Raw genomic sequence first — 24,299 nt, 5'->3', positions numbered from 1 at the left:
CAACTTTACCAAATACCTTGAATTTAATAGATCTGTTCTCTCCATGTGGGTTCCAGTTGTTGATTATACTACTTCAGTGTTTTTATGATCAGTGTGCTCATTTATACTAGGAATGATATATTTGTGCAAACTTAACAAATAGTGTTGGGCGAACAGTTTGGCCAGAGTATAAGATTGGCTCGAACATTGGCTGTTCGCCTATTTTGGCAAACGCCCGAATTGTCGGGCCATTTGACTATTTGTTCTGCCCACCAAACACCCAACAATGCACTGTGCACCGAATGAAGCTCTGATTGGCTAAAGCAATGAAGGCTTTGTCCAATCAGGGCACATAGCCATGTCAGAGCTATGACTGAACACAATCCTGACGACTCTCTCCAATCATAGACCCACCCCAAACTATAAAAGGTTCCTTCCCAGAGCAGCCATTTGCAGTGTGATATTTGAGTGGAGATAGATTGAACAAGGTTCTGTTCATTGCTACTAGCGAGTGAGTGAGTGTCACGTACCTTCTAGTAGCGAGCCCGGATTGCGGAGAGAGGCCTCCCTTACGACTCCCACTACCGGTTTCCTGGCAATGTAACAGGGAACACAGGAGTAAGGAGGGGTACAGGTGCCTGGCAGGATCAACAGATGGGTAGGATGGGTAGGCGAGGTTTAGTGGAGCAGGTAATCACAGTGAAGGGATCAGCAGGTAGTTTATAGCAGACACACAGTTCAAGGAGCAGGTAACTTGGCAATAAGCAGTGCAGGAAAGCAGGCCACTTGTAGCAGGTGAACAGTGTAATATACACAAGTGCTTGCAGCAGATAAACAGTCAATATAAGCAGGCACTAGGAGCAGATGGACAGTGCAATACTAGCAGATCACTTGTAGCAGATAATACAATCCAGTATAAGCAGGTGACTTGCAGCAGACAGGTAGTTCAATATGAGCAAGCACTTATAGCAGATGAACAGTTCAGTATAAGCAGATTATTTGCAGCAGATGGGTAGTTCAATATGAGCAGGCACTTATAGCAGATGAACAGTTCAGTATAGCAGGTTATTGCAGCAGATAGGTAGTTCAATATGAGCAGGCACTTATAGCAGATGAACAGTTCAGTATAGCAGGTTATTGCAGCAGATAGGTAGTTCAATATGAGCAGGCACTTATAGCAGATGAACAGTTCAGTATAGCAGGTTATTGCAGCAGATAGGTAGTTCAATATGAGCAGGCACTTATAGCAGATGAACAGTTCAGTATATAAGCAGGTTACCCTTCTAGCAGACGGATGGTCAGAGCAAGCCGAATCGGATACCAGGCAGGAACGAAGTACAAGGGAACAGGCAGGAGAATAGTCACAACAAGCCGAGGTCGGGTGCAGGCGGATAGCAGATGGGTCACAGGCAGGCCGGGTCAAACAGGAACAAACAACACAGATCAGGTCTCACAGGTATAACGCTGTTGAGCAGACAGCAAAGACTGTTGGCAAGAGGCTGGTTTAAATAGGCCGTTTGGCGCCAATACGGACGCACGCACGCGACCGTGCGCGTGCCCGCGCACGCGCACCTGTGTACGAACGTAAGGGCGTTCGTACGATCGTGCGTACCCGCGACGATCGTACATCAGAAGAGTACATCTCTCTTCGTGAGATTTTCATGACAGTGAGCTACAGTGTGCTATTGTGATTCTATTGGGATTGTAAAGTATCAGTGCAGTGTGACTATAGTGATAGTGCAGCATGAGTGCAGAGCGACCATTTATTTTTACTGTAGTGTCAGTTTAGTGTGTCAGGGCAGGTTTACTGTAGTATATTGAAATGTGTCAGTGCACTTTTACAGCAGTGTATTGAAGTGAGTAAGTACACTTTTACTGTGGTGTTTTGAATTGCGTTAGTGCACTTTTACTGAAGTATATTGAAGTGCGGTAATGCACTTTTACTCCACTAAATTGACATGCATCAGGGCACTTTTACTGCAGTAAATTGAGGTGGGTCAGAGCACTTTTACTGCAGTATATTGAATTGTGTTAGTCAACTTCTACTGCAGTATACAAAAGTGCGTCAGTGCACTTTTACTGCAGTATATTGAATTGTGTTAGTGCACTTTTACTGCAGTATATTGAAGTGCATTAGTGCACTTTTACTGTAGTATATTGACGAGCATTAGTGCACATTTACTGCAGTATATTGAAGTGCATCAGTGCAGTTATACTGCAGTATATTGAAGTGTGTTATTGTGCTTTTATTGCAGTATATTGAAGTGCATCAGTGCAGTTTTACTGCAGTATATTATAGTGTATCAGTAGAGTGTGTCTGTGTAATGAGTACTTAAGTTAAAGTGCACCAAACACCAATTTCCATTGATTAAAGTGCAACCAAGTACACATTTCCCTGCCTCTATTACATTTTGGTAATAAGCCCCCCTCATGTCTATGAGATCAACAAGGGGAGACAGATGTTCTCATGGCACTGTGAGGGGGCCAGCAGCGTATGTGTCCACAGGCAAACGGGGTGTGGTCCTTCCTCAGGCAGGGCACCATTTCCCCTGGTTAGTGATGTTGTCCATGCTATCCAGCCACAGCATGCAAAGGAGATGTGAAATGGCTTAATAAACCATCCTCATCCTCTTTATCCTCTATCACTCTATCAACCAAGCAGAGACTAGTGTGCAGTCCACCACAGCTGCCAGAGTGGCTTATTCTGCCTCCTTGTCCATGGCTACTCCTGCCATAGCCCGGGCATCATGCATGGAGGGGTCAGCTGACTTATTTGAACACATCAGCCAGTTGCTCCTTGACGATGCACAGCCATTACTTGATTGTGATGTTGGTCATGAGGTTGAGGAAGGTAGGAACATGAGCCGACAGAGAAGGGAGAACACTGGTAAGCAACAAATTGGCAGTCATTTTCCCCCAGCTGCAGTGTATTGCCAAGTTGGCTCCAGTGATGATAAGGATGGAGGGGATGATGGTGATGATGAGGTCACTGACATGACTTGGGTGCAGGATAGAGCAGAGGAGAAAAGTGAACGTAAGGCACAACCCCAACAAGGCAGCCATCATGAAAGAGTAGAGAGCAGCCACCCCATTCCATCACATTGTGGCCCTGTTATCTCCCAGTTCACTTCCCACAGCTCAGTTGTTTAGGCCTTTTTTAGCACATGTACGGCTGAGCCCACTGTTGCAATTTGCAAACTTAGCCTCAAGCAGATCAAGTGTGGCAAAACACCAGTCATTTTGGTTTCACATGCTTGATAAGGCAATTAACCTCCCACCACTCAGCCCCTTACCAACCCCGCTATATCTCATGACATCTCAGCAGCCTCCACTGACAGAGATGATGGTATAGCGAAGGGTGTCACAGGTCCTTGCAGCACGTCAGCCAGCAGCACACCCCCAGCCGTAGAGTATAGTAGGCAAATTTCTCTGCCCCAGCTGCTGCAGCAGAAAAAAAAAATAGTCACTGCCACCCACACGCCCAGCATCTAAATTCCAGCTTGTCAAAGCTGATGGTTTTACAACTCTTGCCTTTTTGTCTGGTGGATTCTGCCCTCATCTGTGAATGTGCAGGTTCCCAGACACTATTTCTTTGCACATAAGGCCATTCCAGCTCTGTACCATCACGTGGTAAGCAATGTTGTGGCATCATTGGGCAAGGTGCTCAGCCACAAGGTCCATGTTACTGTGGTCCTGCAAGCATGGTCAGGGAGGATATATTTCCTTTACAGCACATTGGGTAACTCTGCTTACAACTTGGAAGGATTCAGGACAGGGCTCAGTGCTGCAGCTTGTTTTGCCGCCACTGCTTCATACAACTGGTGGTGATGATGCAAGATTTGTCAGCTCCACTCCCTCCTCCTCCTTCTCCTCTATGCCCTCCTCTGCTGAATTGTCCTATGAACCACCAGTAACCCCTAAGCTTTCAAGGGGCTATTCAATGAGTCAGGCTAAAAAAGATGCCATGCATTGCTTTAGCTGGGGTGTCTAGGGGACAGGAGCCACACCGAAGCAGAGGTTCTTTCAGCTCTGCAGGGACATGCCCAGAGGTGGTTCATGCCACGCCAACTTGAGCCAGGAATGGTGATGTGCGATAATGGCACTAACCTCCATTCTGCCCTTTAACAGGGAAAGTTGGCACATGTGCCATGCCCAGCACATGTCCTCAATTTGGTGGTGCAGCATTGCTTAAACAGGTACCCAAGGTTGAAAGATCTGCTAAAGCAGGCCAGAAGAGCCATTTCAAGCAGTCACACACAGCCAGTGCTCAGTTAGCTGAAATTCAGCAGGAATTCCACCTGCCCGTAAACCGCTTGATTTGTGACATGCCTACCAGGTGAAACTCAACTTTGGCAGTGCAGCAGTTGCTGCACATGCTGCAGGTGGCCATCAATGTGCACCTGTGTGAGTATGGCACAATGACAGCCTCAGGGCAGCTTGGCTTTTTTCCTACGTCTATCGAAAGTCTGCCAAAACATCTCTACTCTTGTTCCGATTGCACTAAATTTTGGCCTCAAAGCTTGCAGTGAAAATGTCATTTTTTTGGCTTTATAAATGTCATTTTTTCTGCAGCAGGTTCTATACATGGAATAGGTGTGACAATTTACAGGCAGAATTAGGGCACCCCCAGGCACTATATTTAAAGGAATTTTTAAATTTTTATTATTTCACTTTAAGCATCAGTAAACCACTGCTCCTTTAAAAATGATCTTTTTTTACAAACTTTTTTTTCCATTGATACATGTCCCCCTGGGCAGTACCCAGACCCCATACCCTTTGTATGACCAATAACTTCCATATAAGCCTTTAAAATGGGCACTTTAATTTTTACAGTTCGGGTACAATAGACAAAGGGGTTCATTATTTGGCTCCGAACCTCTGCAATGTTTGAAAGTTCTGGCATGAACTGAACCAGGGGTGTTCGGCCCATCTCTATTAACAAAATATTAACATCTAAATCAGTTGCATTGACAATAAATCTTATAATTTCAGAGCCTATGTTGCTTTAGGATGTATTTGGATGTATTTGATGTATTTGAGTATGTGAGTAGCTTCCTTTAGTAACCTTAAGTATTTTTTTTTTTTGGATAAATTAAAGCTATTGTGTTCTTTTCTGGATTAAAAAGATATTATTCAGTATTTTATGCATTGTGACATTTTTAATTACAATTTATAATTCTTCCTAAATTTTCCATGCTTTAATATAAAATTGCATAGTAAATGTCTGCACATCATACACTTAACATTTGTAATGATAAATGGCATAGTCTTTCCTGAATAAATAGGCTCCAAAAGTACTTAATTATAAGCACAGCTTTAGAACCCTGCTTATTTTTTTTAGTACAACATACACTACTTCACTTTAAAATTGCTTTGTGAGAAATAGTATGTGATAATTAAACACAAGCTTTTATGTACAGTATTTTTCCAGAGAGCTTCTATTCATTTCAGCAGACACACAGCAATTAATTGGTTAAAAATAAAAATAAAGCAAATAAAGATCAAATCACTGAATGAAACCTATATGCAAAAAATATTATTAGTACAAACCCCAGACTAAAAATATTTTTTTTTTAAAAAGCACAAAAACAAGCAACTTATATAAAGGCAGGGTAAGCATTTTGATTCTGCTCTTTTTATTCTTTCTTTGAACATATGATGTTATTATCTTAAGAGTTCTGAATAAGATGCTACAAGAAGCGTTCTATATGTGGTCCATTTCACATCTTACTGTAAGCTTCTTGAGTGACAAATGTGATGAGCAGAGGCGTTTCTGCTCTGCACACTGAGGATGATTCTGAATGTTGTATGTGTATAGGGCTTACAATCCTGATCACTGTGTCTCTCTATAACGTAATGCTGCTAAGTGATCATCTATGCTCCCTGCAACCTGCAGTGTGCCAGCTTACAGCAGACTCCAGGGACATTCACTCTTGTGCTATACTCTATGAAGAAGCAGGATGGTGGATTTAGACAGTGAGGTCCCTGCACTCCCTCCAAGATACAGATTTCGGGATTTAATTCTTGGGGATCAGGCATTGCAAAATGATGACAGGTAAAATATGATTTTCTTTATAACTTGGATAATGCAAAAGAGTAAAAAAGATGCAGCATCTTGAATATTAGAAGACATTTCTTTGAATAAGATGTTTTGAGGTGTATAGTTACCATCTCTCTTTGCACTGTGCCAATACTTGTCACAATGCGTGCTTGTGTTTACTATACTGGCTTTCTGAGGCTATCCGTTTCTTGTAGCTGGGTTGTTCAGTTACAGATGCGTTCTGAAAATAACAGCTTTAAGTGTTTGTCAAAGTAGTACCACATTTGATTGTAAACAGTACTGGAGGCTCTGGATTATCAAGTCTCAAGAAACAAAAAGGCATAGTTTAATTAAAACACATTGTGCAAATGAGCAATCTTTTATAAACTTAAAATGCAAGTAAAGTGCATGTCAAAGAGTCTTAGTAGGAAAGAGAAGTTCAATTTAAATAATTTTTGTGAAGAAATTAGAAAATATTTTCTACTTAGGGATGATGACAAACTTTTACTTTTGGATTACTGTTAACATTTTTGAAAGGCAGAACCTTACAGGTCATTTTATAAAACACTGTTAACATTAGTTATGTTACTTTTATTAGTTGGACAAATGATTGTGATGAATGAAAGATTTATTAAAGAGAGATTATTAAATGTTATTATTTAAAATATTCTTTGGGTTGAATAAAAGTCAAATTTTGTTTTCTGAAAGCTCAGGTGGTCATTAAATGATCCATTGCAAAGTTTTAACTTTTCTGACTAGCATATCATATGCTGTAGATTTTAGGTAAATTAGTCTTCAAAGTGTATGAATCTCTGACAGTGTCAAGTGGGATATAAAGAAAAGGCGGTCACCAGTTTTTTTTTCCTTAAAGATATATATACCTATATGGTGGGTTCCATATCTAGGATCCAGTCTGTTTACTTGGGAATAGTGATGGCCGAACGGTTCGCCCGGCGGTCGTTTCGCGGCGAATTTCCGACTTTCGCCGTCCGCGGGTTCGAACGCCTTTTTCCGTCGTTCGCCCCGGCGGACTTACGTGTTTAATGTATACAAGAACTTTAACCTTTCGTGACACGTTTATCATGTGTTACAGGACAACCAATTGAGACATGACAGCTCATGGACACTTGGACATTCCCCCTAACCTATAAATACACCCGATCCGGTGGCCATTTTACATTCTTTCTTCTGTCACTGTAGGGAAAGGATCCTGTGTGGAGTAGGGACAGAGAAAACGCTAGCTATTTGGTACACAAAAGTTCTTTTCAGGACTGGTATAGGTGTTAGGTCAGCAGCCTGAGTTTCTTTTGTCAGTTTAGATAAAGGGACAGAGCGCTGTATGCTGCTATTTTAGGGACAGCTCAGCCAGATTAGTCTTTCTTCATCATCATCATCATCATCATCATTAGCTGTTACTATCAGGTCCACAAAAGAGCTGTTCCAGCTAATCGTTCCAGCCTACTCTTTTTTGCCAATTTGTATAGGGACAGGCAGGAAGCAGTGTGTCAGGCAGTGAGGATAATTTTAAAGACTTGCTGTTACTATTAGTTCCACAAAGGTTCTTTTCAGGACTGGTATCAGTGGTACGGTAATAGGCTTGTACACGTATAATATTCTTTCTTCCAAATATAGAAAGAATATTATACTTGACTGCTGCCCTTCTGCTGCAGTCTGCTAATCATTCACAACTCACTTGTTCCACAAAGCTCTTTATCAGGACTGGTAACTTGGTCTGTCTAGGGTGCTACGGTACATAGGCTTGGGTGCGGTACAGTCTGCTGTTCTGTAAGGACCGCTATCGGTCCACAATACATAGGGTTGCCGTGCACTACTGCTGACCGCTGCCCTATACTGCAGCAGTCCTTCAGCGGTATAGGGACTGACGCACAGTCTGCTAAACACTAATACACAACCTGCTTGGTCCACAAAAGTTCTTATAAGGACTGGTAACTTGGTATAGGGTGCTACGGTACATAGGCCTGAGTGCAGTACAGTCTGCTGTTCTGTAAGGACCGCTATCGGTCCACAATACATAGGGTTGCCGTGCACTACTGCTGACCGCTGCCCTATACTGCAGCAGTCCTTCATTGGTATAGGGACTGACGTACAGTCTGCTAATCACTAACACACAACCTGCTTGGTCCACAAAAGTTCTTATAAGGACTGGTAACTTGGTATAGGGTGCTACGGTACATAGGCCTGAGTGCGTTACAGTCTGCTGTTCTGTAAGGACCGCTATCGGTCCACAATACATAGGGTTGCCGTGCACTACTGCTGACCGCTGCCCTATACTGCAGCAGTCCTTCAGCGGTATAGGGACTGACGCACAGTCTGCTAAACACTAACACACAACCTGCTTGGTCCACAAAAGTTTTTATAAGGACTGGTAACTTGGTATAGGGTGCTACGGTACATAGGCCTGAGTGCAGTACAGTCTGCTGTTCTGTAAGGACCGCTATCGGTCCACAATACATAGGGTTGCCGTGCACTACTGCTGACCGCTGCCCTATACTGCAGCAGTCCTTCATTGGTATAGGGACTGACGTACAGTCTGCTAATCACTAACACACAACCTGCTTGGTCCACAAAAGTTCTTATAAGGACTGGTAACTTGGTATAGGGTGCTACGGTACATAGGCCTGAGTGCGTTACAGTCTGCTGTTCTGTAAGGACCGCTATCGGTCCACAATACATAGGGTTGCCGTGCACTACTGCTGACCGCTGCCCTATACTGCAGCAGTCCTTCATTGGTATAGGGACTGACGTACAGTCTGCTAATCACTAACACACAACCTGCTTGGTCCACAAAAGTTCTTATAAGGACTGGTAACTTGGTATAGGGTGCTACGGTACATAGGCCTGAGTGCGTTACAGTCTGCTGTTCTGTAAGGACCGCTATCGGTCCACAATACATAGGGTTGCCGTGCACTACTGCTGACCGCTGCCCTATACTGCAGCAGTCCTTCATTGGTATAGGGACTGACGTACAGTCTGCTAATCACTAACACACAACCTGCTTGGTCCACAAAAGTTCTTATAAGGACTGGTAACTTGGTATAGGGTGCTACGGTACATAGGCCTGAGTGCGTTACAGTCTGCTGTTCTGTAAGGACCGCTATCGGTCCACAATACATAGGGTTGCCGTGCACTACTGCTGACCGCTGCCCTATACTGCAGCAGTCCTTCAGCGGTATAGGGACTGACGCACAGTCTGCTAAACACTAACACACAACCTGCTTGGTCCACAAAAGTTTTTATAAGGACTGGTAACTTGGTATAGGGTGCTACGGTACATAGGCCTGAGTGCAGTACAGTCTGCTGTTCTGTAAGGACCGCTATCGGTCCACAATACATAGGGTTGCCGTGCACTACTGCTGACCGCTGCCCTATACTGCAGCAGTCCTTCAGCGGTATAGGGACTGACGCACAGTCTGCTAAACACTAACACACAACCTGCTTGGTCCACAAAAGTTTTTATAAGGACTGGTAACTTGGTATAGGGTGCTACGGTACATAGGCCTGAGTGCAGTACAGTCTGCTGTTCTGTAAGGACCGCTATCGGTCCACAATACATAGGGTTGCCGTGCACTACTGCTGACCGCTGCCCTATACTGCAGCAGTCCTTCATTGGTATAGGGACTGACGTACAGTCTGCTAATCACTAACACACAACCTGCTTGGTCCACAAAAGTTCTTATAAGGACTGGTAACTTGGTATAGGGTGCTACGGTACATAGGCCTGAGTGCGTTACAGTCTGCTGTTCTGTAAGGACCGCTATCGGTCCACAATACATAGGGTTGCCGTGCACTACTGCTGACCGCTGCCCTATACTGCAGCAGTCCTTCATTGGTATAGGGACTGACGTACAGTCTGCTAATCACTAACACACAACCTGCTTGGTCCACAAAAGTTCTTATAAGGACTGGTAACTTGGTATAGGGTGCTACGGTACATAGGCCTGAGTGCGTTACAGTCTGCTGTTCTGTAAGGACCGCTATCGGTCCACAATACATAGGGTTGCCGTGCACTACTGCTGACCGCTGCCCTATACTGCAGCAGTCCTTCATTGGTATAGGGACTGACGTACAGTCTGCTAATCACTAACACACAACCTGCTTGGTCCACAAAAGTTCTTATAAGGACTGGTAACTTGGTATAGGGTGCTACGGTACATAGGCCTGAGTGCGTTACAGTCTGCTGTTCTGTAAGGACCGCTATCGGTCCACAATACATAGGGTTGCCGTGCACTACTGCTGACCGCTGCCCTATACTGCAGCAGTCCTTCAGCGGTATAGGGACTGACGCACAGTCTGCTAAACACTAACACACAACCTGCTTGGTCCACAAAAGTTTTTATAAGGACTGGTAACTTGGTATAGGGTGCTACGGTACATAGGCCTGAGTGCAGTACAGTCTGCTGTTCTGTAAGGACCGCTATCGGTCCACAATACATAGGGTTGCCGTGCACTACTGCTGACCGCTGCCCTATACTGCAGCAGTCCTTCATTGGTATAGGGACTGACGTACAGTCTGCTAATCACTAACACACAACCTGCTTGGTCCACAAAAGTTCTTATAAGGACTGGTAACTTGGTATAGGGTGCTACGGTACATAGGCCTGAGTGCGTTACAGTCTGCTGTTCTGTAAGGACCGCTATCGGTCCACAATACATAGGGTTGCCGTGCACTACTGCTGACCGCTGCCCTATACTGCAGCAGTCCTTCATTGGTATAGGGACTGACGTACAGTCTGCTAATCACTAACACACAACCTGCTTGGTCCACAAAAGTTCTTATAAGGACTGGTAACTTGGTATAGGGTGCTACGGTACATAGGCCTGAGTGCGTTACAGTCTGCTGTTCTGTAAGGACCGCTATCGGTCCACAATACATAGGGTTGCCGTGCACTACTGCTGACCGCTGCCCTATACTGCAGCAGTCCTTCATTGGTATAGGGACTGACGTACAGTCTGCTAATCACTAACACACAACCTGCTTGTTCCACAAAAGTTCTTATAAGGACTGGTAACTTGGTATAGGGTGCTACGGTACATAGGCCTGAGTGCGTTACAGTCTGCTGTTCTGTAAGGACCGCTATCGGTCCACAATACATAGGGTTGCCGTGCACTACTGCTGACCGCTGCCCTATACTGCAGCAGTCCTTCATTGGTATAGGGACTGACGTACAGTCTGCTAATCACTAACACACAACCTGCTTGTTCCACAAAAGTTCTTATAAGGACTGGTAACTTGGTATAGGGTGCTACGGTACATAGGCTTGAGTGCGGTACAGTCTGCTGTTCTGTAAGGACCGCTATCGGTCCACAATAGATAGGGTTGACGTGCACCACTGCTGACCGCTGCCCTATACTGCAGCAGTCCTTCAGCGGTATAGGGACTGACGTACAGTCTGCTAAACACTAATACACAACCTGCTTGGTCCACAAAAGTTCTTATAAGGACTGGTAACTTGGTATAGGGTGCTACGGTACATAGGCTTGAGTGCGGTACAGTCTGCTGTTCTGTAAGGACCGCTATAGGTCCACAATAGATAGGGTTGACGTGCACCACTGCTGACCGCTGCCCTATACTGCAGCAGTCCTTCAGCGGTATAGGGACTGACGTACAGTCTGCTAAACACTAATACACAACCTGCTTGGTCCACAAAAGTTCTTATAAGGACTGGTAACTTGGTATAGGGTGCTACGGTACATAGGCTTGAGTGCGGTACAGTCTGCTGTTCTGTAAGGACCGCTATAGGTCCACAATAGATAGGGTTGACGTGCACCACTGCTGACCGCTCACCTATACTGCAGCAGTCCTTCAGCGGTATAGGGACTAAGAGTTTTGTCACAGGGTCATTTAAAAAATGACATGCAGAGGAAGAGGCAGGCCCTTCCGCAGGGGTGGTAGGGGTAGGGCAGGAGCAACAGGCTTGAGCCAAAGTGGGAAGTTGCAGAAGGTGCGTTCAATTACTTTAAAGGATGCACCAGACTTGGTTGAGTGGCTCGCTCAGCCTTACTCTTCTGCACCCTCCTCATCCTCTCGATCTGCACCCTCTTCTTCACTCTCTGCTATGTGCACCCCCAAAGACACTACCACCAACAACACGACCACCACCACCACCACCACATACCTTCCGCTTGAGTCACTGGAATTATTTTCCGATCCATATCAAGAGGACATTTCTGATGCGCAGCCACTCTTGGTATTGGATCAGGAAGAGGAGGTAGCAACAAGCGCTACTCAGCAGTCTGACGCCAGTACCCAGATCAGCCCAAGGAGGAGGTTGGTCCCCGGTGTTGCTGCCTACTCTACTTATAGCGGTGGGGAAGGTGACGTTGATGATGACGTGTCTAGTGATGTCACGTGGGTGCCCACAAGAGAGGAAGAGGAGGGGAGTTCAGAGGGAGATATGGACCAGCAGATAGGGAGGAGAAGCAGCAATGACTTACATTGCACAGCAGGGACAAAGCAGACTGCAAATGTATCAGGAGCGAGTCATCGACCATGTACGGTCACATCTGGCGCTCCCAGGACACCGGCACATGGCTCCGCAGTGTGGGCTTTTTTTAACGTGTCCGCTGCTGACAATAGCGTTGCCATCTGCAATCTTTGCAGTCAACGCGTTAGTCGCGGTAAGCCCAATACTCACCTAGGGACGACCGCCTTAAGAAGGCACATGAGCAGCCATCACCGAGCCCAGTGGGAGCAACGGAACACACAAAGCCACACTGCAGGCTCTCACCGTCCAGCCTCGTCTTCTACTTCTCCTTCTCCTCTCTCCTCACAATTGTCCTCCACTCCACCTTCCATCACGCCAAGCTCACATTTTTCTGCAAAAAGGCAGGCTTCCATGGGCCTAATGTTTGAGCGTAAAAAAATGATGACGCCGGATAACCCTCTTGCCCAACGGTTGGCGGCTGGCTTGTCAGAACTCATAGCCCGCCAACTACTGCCATATAAACTGGTGGACTCGGAGGCCTTTCGCAAATTTGTGGCCATTGGAACACCACAATGGAAGGTCCCAGGAAGGAAGTATTTCTCAGAGAAGGGCATCCCAGAGCTATATGGCCATGTTCAGCGGCAAGTGAATGTATCTCTGGCACACAGTGTCGGTGCCAAGATACATCTGACCACAGACACGTGGTCTAGCAAACACGGGCAGGGAAGGTATATCAGTTTTACTGCCCACTGGGTGAACCTTCTGACGGCCGTCAAGCATGTAACCCGTGGCACCCGTGTAGATTTGGTTTTACCGCCACGGATTGCATGCAGGCCTGACTCTTCTTCTCCTCCTCCTACTCCATCCTCCTCCCTCTCCTCCTCAGCTGCCTCCTCCTTTTCCGCTGCTAGCGTCTCTTCCACTGCACCGCCCAAGCTCCCCAGAACCTATTCCACATGCCAGGTGAGACGTTGCCATGCCGTGCTGCGTCTGTTGTGCCTGGAAGCAAAGAGCCACACTGGCCCGGCACTCCTTTCAGCTTTGCGTTCACAGGCAGATGAGTGGCTAACACCGCTCAATTTGACAGTTGGTAAAGTGGTGTGTGACAACGGTGCCAATCTGCTTAGCGCATTGAAACAGGGCAAAATCACGCACGTGCCGTGCATGGCACACGTCTTAAACTTGGTCGTGCAGCGATTCCTTGTCAAATACCCTGGGGTCCAGGACATCTTGCGGCAGGCAAGGAAAATCTCGGCCCATTTCAGAAGATCTTACACGGCCATGGCTCGCCTTGCTGACATTCAGCGGCGACACCATCTGCCGGTCAGACGTCTTATTTGCGATTGCCCGACGCGATGGAACTCAACCTTCTATATGCTTGATAGGCTGCTCCAGCAGAAACGTGCAGTTAACGTCTACCTGTATGAACTCTGCGAAAGAAACGGTTCTGGGGAGCTGGGTTTTTTTTCACCGCGCCAGTGGCTGCTCATGCGCGACACATGCAGACTTCTGCGGCCATTTGAGGAGATCACCAAACTGGTCAGTCGCAGCCATGGCGCCATCAGTGACATGGTACCTTATGCCTTCTTTCTGGAGCGTGCATTGCGTCGTGTCATTGATCAGGCTGTGGAGGAGCAGGAGCGGGAAGATGAGGAAGTCGCAATGCTGGATGAATTCCCAGGGGGGGCTACTCTATCTGAGACAAGTCAACAACAGGAGTCTGATGAGGAGTCAGAGGAGGATGGTGCCGGGGCGGATGAGCAGGAGCAAGAAGAGCATGCTTTAAACCTTTCTGGGATCCCTGTTGTGCGAGGATGGGGAGAGGAGAATGAAGAGGACGACATTATCCTGGATGATGAGCAGGAGCCAGGCCACCACACCGCTTCCACTTTAGTGCAAATGGGGGCCTTCATGCTCCAGTGTTTTAATAGGGACCCCCGTATAAAAAGCATGAGGGTCAAGGACCAGTACTGGGTGGCAACGTACTTAGACCCCCGGTACAAACACAAAATGGCGGAAATGTTACCGCCGTCGCAGAGGGCTGTCAGAATGCAGCACTTCCAGGCCTTGCTTCGAGAAATGCTGCATTCTGCTTTTGCGTGCGCTGGCAGAGGAGCAATTCCCACTCCCAGAGAAGGATTTGCGGGTACCAATCCAACAGCGCCTGCAAGAAGAGGCCGGTTTGAAGATGTGTTGGTGACTTCGGATATGAGGTCATTCTTTCAGCCGACCCATCGACAGGTGTCATCCGGATCCAGCATCAGGGAACGCCTAGACCGTCAGGTGTCCGACTACATCGGGTTAACGGCCGATGTGGACGCTCTGAGGAGTGATGAACCCCTAGACTACTGGGTGGGCAGGCTTGACCTCTGGCCAGAGCTTGCCCAATTTGCAATCGAACTGTTGGCTTGCCCCTCATCCAGTGTCCTGTCCGAAAGGACGTTCAGCGCAGCAGGGGGGATTGTGACCGATAAGCGTACTCGCCTAGCTCACCACAGTGTTAACTACCTCACATTTCTAAAAATGAATGAGGCATGGATCTCGGAGGAATTCAACACATGTGATCAGTAGACCATGTATATGTCTATAAACAATTTTTGGAATCAAGCACACAGACCTTCTTAATTCATTTGGCTCACTTCCCTGACCCAAAAAAGCACACCGTACTATATGCCCCTACCCTCCTCTTTGAAGAGGTTGAGCGGTGTCATATTTCTACTGGGGCTGCTTATTATGAGGGGTTCCCACCATCCCTGTGCTGTGCTGACTTCCTCCTGGGTGTTCTTATTATGAGGGGCTCCCACCATCCCTGTGCTGTGCTGACTTCCTCCTGGGGGTTCTTATTATGAGGGGATCACACCATCCCTGTGCTGTGCTGACTTCCTCCTGGGGCTGCTTACGGTGCTGCTGTCAGCGCTGTATGTCACGGAGCTGCTGTCAGCGCTGTATGTCACGGAGCTGCTGTCAGCGCTGTATGTCACGGAGCTGCTGTCAGCGCTGTATGTCACGGAGCTGCTGTCAGCGCTGTATGTCACGGAGCTGCTGTCAGCGCTGTATGTCACGGAGCTGCTGTCAGCGCTGTATGTCACGGAGCTGCTGTCAGCGCTGTATGTCACGGAGCTGCTGTCAGCGCTGTATGTCACGGAGCTGCTGTCAGCGCTGTATGTCACGGAGCTGCTGTCAGCGCTGTATGTCACGGAGCTGCTGTCAGCGCTGTATGTCACGGAGCTGCTGTCAGCGCTGTATGTCACGGTGCTGCTGTCAGCGCTGTATGTCACGGAGCTGCTGTCAGCGCTGTATGTCACGGAGCTGCTGTCAGCGCTGTATGTCACGGAGCTGCTGTCAGCGCTGTATGTCACGGAGCTGCTGTCAGCGCTGTATGTCACGGAGCTGCTGTCAGCGCTGTATGTCACGGTGCTGCTGTCAGCGCTGTATGTCACGGAGCTGCTGTCAGCGCTGTATGTCACGGAGCTGCTGTCAGCGCTGTATGTCACGGAGCTGCTGTCAGCGCTGTATGTCACGGAGCTGCTGTCAGCGCTGTATGTCACGGAGCTGCTGTCAGCGCTGTATGTCACGGTGCTGATGTCAGTGCTCTGTATTACGGTGCTGCTGTCAGTGCTCTGTATCTCCTGCACCCTCTTGTTTGCCTACCCTGGTCCCTGACCTTCCCTCTCCTCCATTGCCTTCATTAGCTCCATAGTCCTGAATTGTCAGAACAATTTCCCAAATAAAAAAAAAATGCTTGTAGTTATCGATCCCAAATTCACCTCATACATGTATTATGCTATTGTCCAGGTGGTGGGACTACGTGCTACCCCCTAATAATTACCCCGTGGCCGCAAATTCGACCTAAAGGTTTGCGAAATTCGCCTCCCATTGAAGTCAATGGAGCCCGCGGCGAACGGTCGTTTTCGCGAACGTTTGTGCCCGTTCGCGTTTCGCGTTCGCGAAACGTCCCGTCGGAAGTTCGTCCATCACTACTTGGGAAGCATGTAAAATGGAAGCAGGCATTTAAATATAGGGGTAAATTGAGAGAATTGTTGAATCGATATTTTTGATGTTCCTGAATATTTGTGTGCATATGTCTGTAATGTATAGAAAATTATATCATTTAGGAATCTGGCTGGTCATAGTTCTTGAATTGTAATATTTTTTCACAGACTAGATAAACAACATTCATACGGTACATTCAGTAGATTAAAAAAAAAAAATAGTTACTCATTCATTTTCCTGGTGTTTGAACCAAATTATTCATCACTGTTTTTTGGAGTTGACTACCTTGTGAATAAATGTATGAAGTCCAGGATTGTCAGACTCATGAATGTACAGCTTCTGTCCTGAAATATGTACATGCGTGTGATTATGTGAAGAGAGATGGATCTTTAAAACAAGGTTATTCTACCTATAGTTTTTTTCTCTACTGACTTATAAAGAACAAGTTATCTAGACTGGAATGACTGTTAAGTGAAGGAATGCTTGGCGCATTTGGGCTCATCCAGAGGAGCCGGCAGGTGGCACCAAAGGCCTAAATGACTTTTAAAAGTAATGAAACACATAGGAAAATATCTTTAAATGACCTTATTGGATCTTCTTATAAAAATATCTTCATTAACTACCCTGTTTGTTTAAAGGGAACCTAGATTCAGGCAGAATTCTGCTGCTGCTCTTTTCTGTCTAGATGACCACACATGTATTCTGCAGCCTAGGTTCACTTTGTCAGGTGATTCCACCAGGTTGGTGTTGGTGCAGTCTATTCCTAAGAGGATAGTGCTGTTCTTACACCTTTCCCCCTAATGTATTCTATTAATCAGAACCAGGTGGGGGATGCGAATATGTTTCTGAGAGTGTCAGCGTCCTGACATGCTTTTGCAATACTGGAAGGATGGAGGTTGCCTTTGCACTGTCTGCTAATAAAACCCATTTTAACTTTTTAATTTACTTTGCTAAATTGTACTAATGCTTCCTTGATAGACAGACAAACTTTAAATGTTGTTTAACACCAGAGCCAAACCTTTAGGGATGTTGAACCAAACTGTAATATTAAATAGAATATTGGAAATTGACTTTAAATGTGCCCACAAGCTCCACATTATATGTTAAAATTATATACATTTATTGCTACAAAAAACAAAACATATTCACATACTGTACATAGTAATATCACATAAAAGCCTGTCTTGCACAGAACTGTATCAGTAGAAATATAAGACTCCCTCCTGTTGTAAAAGACACTCATGATATCCCAAGCTGGAAATTTCTAATACCAATACCAATTCACTGGTTGCTTCAGGAGTATACAGGAAAACTAACAATTCTGTATGTCAGAGGATCCACCAAGAAAATTGGTGCCAAGATTGGGACCTCACAGAGGATAATACTGACTAAAACTATCAAGTGTGAACCATGCACTATTCTGATAGAAAAGGGGATGTACTAATTCAGGTAGTGGATCATAAGACAGTAACTGATATAGATGTTATTTTTAGTTGTCTCATATATTAGCTATTAGGTTAGGCAGGATACACATGCTGAGTTTTTTGTTTTGTTCTACCATCGGGTTGAGATCCCTAAAGTTGAATTGATGCAGGAATCTCTTCCACTGTGTGTTTGTATAATGACAGTGAGGACTCCAACACCCCAAGAAATGAACAAATGCTTGTTTTCCAGCAAGACTATTTGACAAAAGCATGTAGTTAGACCAGCTTCTGTTGAACAGACAGCAGTACACACAGACCAAAAGTTGGCCAGTTTCTGCTGAACCGGACAGCTTTTGGTACGGAGAGATGATCATCCGTCACTGGATAGCAAGAGTGGATTACCACCACTGGAATCTTTTTTTTATTTTTAATAAAGGAATTTTTCAAAAGTGTGTTTGTTTTATTTAACTATTTTTTAGACTTTCTTTGTGAAATGGTAGGGGTACTTTTGTACCCCCTTACCATTTCAAACAGGGGGGGCGGGATCTGGGGGTCCCCTTGTTAAAGATTCTGATAAGCCCCCCACCCACAGACCCCCACAACCACCGGCCAGGGTTGTGGGGATAAGGCCCTTGTCCCCATCAAATTTGATGCAGGGTTCCCCTTAATATCCATACCAGACCTGAAGGGCCTGGTAATTGAATTTGGGGGAACCCCACGCTTTTTTTTTTTATCAAAGACTTTCAATGAGTGTTCTCTGTATTATGGGAGCCGACAATTCATTATAGCCGTGAATGATTTTAAAGGACTTTTTTTCCTCCAGAAATGACACTCTGTGCAGGGACAGTTCTAAGCACGGGAAACATGCGCCCCTTCACAGGCATACTATAGACACTCCCCAGGTACGAAATTTAAAGGAATATTACACTTTTATTGTTTCACTTTAATCATTATTAAAATCACTGCTCCCGAAAAACTGCAGTTTTTAAAACTTTTTTTTGCATTGATCCATGTCCCCTGGGGCAGGACCCAGATCCCCAAACACTTTTTAGGACAGTAACTTGCATATTAGCCTTTAAAATTAGCACTTTAGATTTCTCCCATAGACTTGTACAGGGTGTTCCGTGGCTTTTCGAATTTGCCGCGAACACCCCAAATTGTTCACTGTTCGCCGAACAGGCAATGTTCAAGTCGAACATGAGTTTGACTCGAACTCGAAGCTCATCCCTACTTTTTTTGTTACTGCGAACTGACTTCAAGTTAGAGGGTGACTATATTCATTATCCATGGCCCCACTGTATGTAGGAATGCAGTCATCCTCTCTTGCTTGCTCCTGAGATGGACTAGGGACAATGGGACTTGTAGTATGTATATGACTGCAACTAAGGGGCACTGCTATATTCCAAACAAAGGAGAGGTTTGGGAGCTCACAGAGGACATTATGGGGAGGAAAATGCAGTAGGAAACGTTCTTCATGAAAAACAGATTACAGGGCCATTAAGTAATGGGTGTGTATTTTTTTTTTTTTTTGCATGTTGCTAGAGCATGTTGCTAGAGGATTCCAAAAAGTGCCAATATCATGCATTTTACAAACTGTTTAAATACAAAAATGCTAGCAAATTGAATAACTTAAAGTGTCAGAGAATTTTTTTTATAAAACCCAAAACATCGTCAGTACAACTCACATTCACATTTCCTTTCTTTACAAACATACTGGCAAAACAAAAAAAAATGCCAGTTGATCCTGCCAGAAATACAGTTAACTTCCTGGAGTAAGTTGACAATACTGCACAACATTTCCTAAAATAGCCATGGCATGAATGTATAGTCTACCCAAACTCATGTAAATATCTATATACTTACCTCTACTACCAACTAAATACTGCTCCCATCCTGCAATGTTCTGTGAGAAAACAACACTTTTGGCAGTGTTGATCTCATCATTCCCACACAACATTTACTTGTGTCTCCTGCTGACCTTCATATTGCTGCTATCTCCTGTAATAACATGGATCTCGGCAGGAGGAACTATTGAGAGTTACGAGGGACCCAGGATTTTTACATTGCAAAACGTGTTAGTGTCCCAGTTTTTCAGAATTGGAGCTGGGCAGCAGGAAATGTAAGTTTTTGTACAGGGTATAATTTAGACAGACTTTATATTTATGGCAGAGTCACTTCAAACAGTGTGACCCACGGTTGTGTGGCCCCAGGGATCTTTCCTCACTTTAAACAGTGTTATAAGCTCTTCCAAGTTCACCACTGTGAACTTCAGAACACCTCACTATGTTATGAAGATGAAGAGATAAAGATGTGTTCTGTAGTTCTAATATACTTGCTGTCATAGAGTGACAAGGCTGTATATATAATATCAATCTATCTATCTATCTATCTATCTATCTATCTATCTATCTATCTATCTATATATATATATATATATATATATATATATATATATATATATATATATATATATATATTGTAGTGCTGTGAGTGAATATTGTCAATCTCGGACAAAGAATGTGTTACTGGTGAAAATAAAGAAGAAAAAGCGTGAAGAAAGAATATAAATACAGCCACAACATCTAAGGACTAGTATATACTGCAATACATTTTTGGTGTTTGGTTTAGATACTGTATACTTTAATGATTGGCATTGATCTAGTACCTGTGAGTTGTTATCCTTTACTCTACCAACAGAAAAATGGGTCAGTGATTTAAACTGCTACAAACTGCTACAGTCACTAAACAGTGCCTTTAAGTTATTTAAATTATGTTCACTACATTAGAGATTAAAATTCATGCATATGTATGTAAATATTCATAGCGGATTCGCAGTGTTTCAAATTCTGGGATAAACTAGAATTGTTTGTGTTCTAACATAACATTTGTTATGATGTACGTATTCAAAATTACTTAATCCACAATGTTCCATATTTTACTATTTACTGTAGGTATAATTGTAACTGTTCGGTGGATATTTTTCACATAAATAACACACAATAATTTGTATTTGTTTCTCAATCAGTTTTTATAAACTCAATTTCTCCAGGATTACTGGAGTTTTAATACAATGGATATCACAAATGGCTCAACCATAGGTGATTACCCTGGTAGACAGTAATATCTAATAAAATATATGGGCTCACAAGAAAATTGTTAGCAAATGACAGCTTACATCGTTCTTCTTGACTAGGTATTGTTAAAATTGTCTTTGTCTATCCTCCAGGACTTTACAAATATTAGAAACAAAAAGTATCAAATTGTATTAATTACAATTGTTGTTTGTTCTAATGCATTTGTATAGAACTAATCAAGAATACTTTGTTCCAAGATGTTCAAACCTGGATGTTCCGGTACATCCTAAACTTAACATGTATAGGGTTATCTTTTATAAGTATATTCAATTCCTATCCATGGAGCTGGACTCCAGCTAATATATTTTTTTTATTCTGAATGGATTGCGTTTGTTCTAAAGGGCATTCTTAAGGCCGGGTTCACACTATTGTGAAATGGATGCGGATTTTGCTGCATCCAATTCGCATGGAACCCAGCCTAAAGGAAACCTGTACTAAGAGTAATATGGATGCGTAACTAGTGGAGTCATAACTTGTAATTTTATAATTAATTGTAAAAAAAATTTTAGGAGGATTTTTTTTTTTTTTTAGCAGAAGAAACTTTGCATGTCTTTTTTTACAAAAAAAAGCCCTTTTCCCTATCTCCTAACAATATTTTTCATAGTGATAGTGATAAAAAGTGTAGCGCTAAAAAAAGATGTGAGGTGTTAAAACCTGACAAACAAGTATTCATACCATTTATAGGAAAAATAAATAAAGTGAAAAAATGTATCTCAACCCTAAGCAACACACCATATAAATATTGCACAATTAGGGAGTATAGCAGACCTCATGCAATAATGAGTTGCAAGAAGTCGCAAACACTCATAATTATCAACCAAGGTGTGAGGTGAAATAAGTGATTATTAAGATCACAATATCATGTATATATTCAAATCAAAATATAACAAAATATAGACATCAACCATATCATGTGCAAATATACAAATGAATAACACAAAAAGATTTTTTTGAAAGCGGACATCAGCAATATCAAGCGCAAATTCATTATATCAAGAACTCATTATTGCATGAGGTCTGCTATACTCCCTAATTGTGCAATATTTATATGGTGTGTTGCTTAGGGTTGAGATACATTTTTTTCACTTTATTTATTTTTCCTATAAATGGTATAAATACTTGTTTGTCAGGTTTTAACACCTCACATCTTTTTTCAAATCTACACATTTTATGGAAAGGGCCAGGGATTTTTTTCTGCTTTTTGGTTCCATAGACTTTAATGGATCAAAAACGTGTATTGAAAAAAGCAAAATGCACCTGCAATACGCAAACTACAACCTGCATGGTGTGAATCAGGCCCTCAATTTCTGTCCTCATCACTGGGGTTTTATCAGGAATTGAGTAGAAATTTGCAACAGGGACACAGCAATAAAAAGCTCATAGGCGCTTTAGCGATTCCCCACTCTACTAAAAAAGCATTTTATTTTTGTCTGTATGTCTGTTTGAGATCTTTCTTCACTTCCTGTCACTTGCCATTGCCATTTAGACAGTAAGGGAAGGGGAAAATCTCTCTATCCAAAATAAGAAAAGTTTTGACTGGACTTACACTTTAAATGTTGTTATTATAATTTTTTCATTTTAAAAGCTAAGTTCACCTTTGTGAAAAAAACAAAACAAAATGACTATGCATATGTGTTTGCAGAAAGCAAAAATGTGTATTTATTATATTTTTCACAGGAGTGCACCTGCAATGTCATTCTCCTGCAGACAAGCCCCACAGGTTTCTGCCCACACCTCCCTGCAGGCTGTCAGTTTGAAAACTGAAGGCCTTGTGAACTACTGGGGCACTCATCAGCACCCTGGCAATTAATTGAGAACTACAAGCCCCCTCTTGTGGTGGTCACAGGCAAGGGGGCTCTGGTGGCTGGGGGCGGTTGAATAGGAACATGTGACATATAACATGCTCCTAAAGATGAAACCATTAAGGGTTTTTTTTTTTAAACAATGAAATACTGTCTGTTATAATTTTTTTTTTGCCACTAACATCCAAATTTTTAGGACATTATTTCAGAGTGTACTCCTTTCTTCAAGGTCCAAGAAGTACTAATATAGAATGTTATAGCAGAATGTTAGGAAAGACAATCGCTAAAGAGAAAAAAATATATAAAAATAAAGTGCACAGCAATGGTAATTAACCCCTTCACAAAACAGTAATATATATGCGGTGTCCAGGAGGCGGGCTTTAAATCTGGGTGCTGTATATACAGTATGTGTTCTTGTGTTTGTGCTGGGGGTTCGCTCAATTGCAGCACAGAAACCGGGCTCTCACACTAAACTGGCTTGCTGGCAATACAAAAATGGTAAAAAAAGGCATGGGGTTCCCCCCAATCCACACCAGGCCCTTTGGGTGTGGTATGGATTTTAAGGGGAATCCCACACCAAAAAAAACAAACATGGTGTGGGCCCCCCCCCCCCCCCAGTATCCACACCAGACCCTTATCTGAGCATGCAGGCTGGCAGACCAAGAAAGAAGGGTATGAGCAAGCGTCCCCCCTTTCTGAACCATCCTAGCCCACATACCCTCAACATGGGGGTGCTTTGGGGCGGGGGGCTTTGCCTTTACCTATTTAAGCACTGTCTAATGGTAGTCAGCAGTTGACTATTGTCATGGGCGAAGCTTTTTTTATTTATTTATTTCGGGTTCTGCAGCGAGCGTCGTGATTGATGATGGATCTACATGGGGGACATTGTCTTTTTGTTTTTAATAGAGAAATTGTCAAAATCTGTGTGCGTTTTTATTTATTTTTGACACTTTTTTGGGTGAATGAGTAAGGGTACCCTATACTAATTTACATAGGGGGACCAGGATCTGGGGCCCCCCTTGTTAAAGGTGACTTCCAGATTCCGATAATCCCCCTGCTTGCAGACCCCCACAACCACCACCCAGGGTTGTGGGGAAGAGGCCCTTGTCCCCATCAGCATGGGGACAAAGTACTTTTGGTGGGGGGGGGGGGCAGAGCAAACAATAGAATAAAAAAAAAATCATTGTGTCCCCCAATCCATAGTAGGCCTTTTGGGTCTGGTACAGATTTTAAAGGCCCCCTTTAACAAGAGGGCCCTCAGATCCTGGCCCCCCATGTGAATGAGTAGGGGTACATTGTACCCCTACTCATTCACCAAAAAAGTGTCAAAAAGAAAGAAAAACACACACACAGTTTTTGACAATTACTTTATTAAAAAATAATGTCCTTTGATGTAGAGCAATCATCAATCGCAATGCCCGCTGTACCACCATACCCCAAAAAAAACAGCCAACTGCATGCTCCACCATCTGACAGTTCTT

The 24,299-nt window shown here is 44.0% G+C and overlaps 1 protein-coding gene across 2 annotated transcripts in view; it reads left to right on the top strand.

Moving 5' to 3' along the window:
* The first annotated feature begins 5,754 nt into the window (after nucleotides 1-5,754).
* Nucleotides 5,755-24,299, top strand: part of KCNT2 (potassium sodium-activated channel subfamily T member 2) — a 1,477,061-nt gene continuing 1,458,516 nt past the window's right edge. For both annotated transcript variants that reach the window (XM_077452683.1, XM_077452682.1), the window contains exon 1: nucleotides 5,755-6,034. In XM_077452683.1, coding sequence (XP_077308809.1) covers nucleotides 5,940-6,034 — 95 coding nt within the window. In that variant the 5' untranslated portion in view covers nucleotides 5,755-5,939. The remainder of the gene's footprint in view (nucleotides 6,035-24,299) is intronic.

This window comes from Lithobates pipiens, unplaced genomic scaffold (assembly GCF_037356315.1).
Source record: "Lithobates pipiens isolate NorthernLeopardFrog02 unplaced genomic scaffold, aLitPip1_a1.2 Scaffold_23, whole genome shotgun sequence".
NCBI lineage: Eukaryota > Metazoa > Chordata > Amphibia > Anura > Ranidae > Lithobates > Lithobates pipiens.
This window is presented reverse-complemented; position numbering and strand designations above follow the sequence as displayed.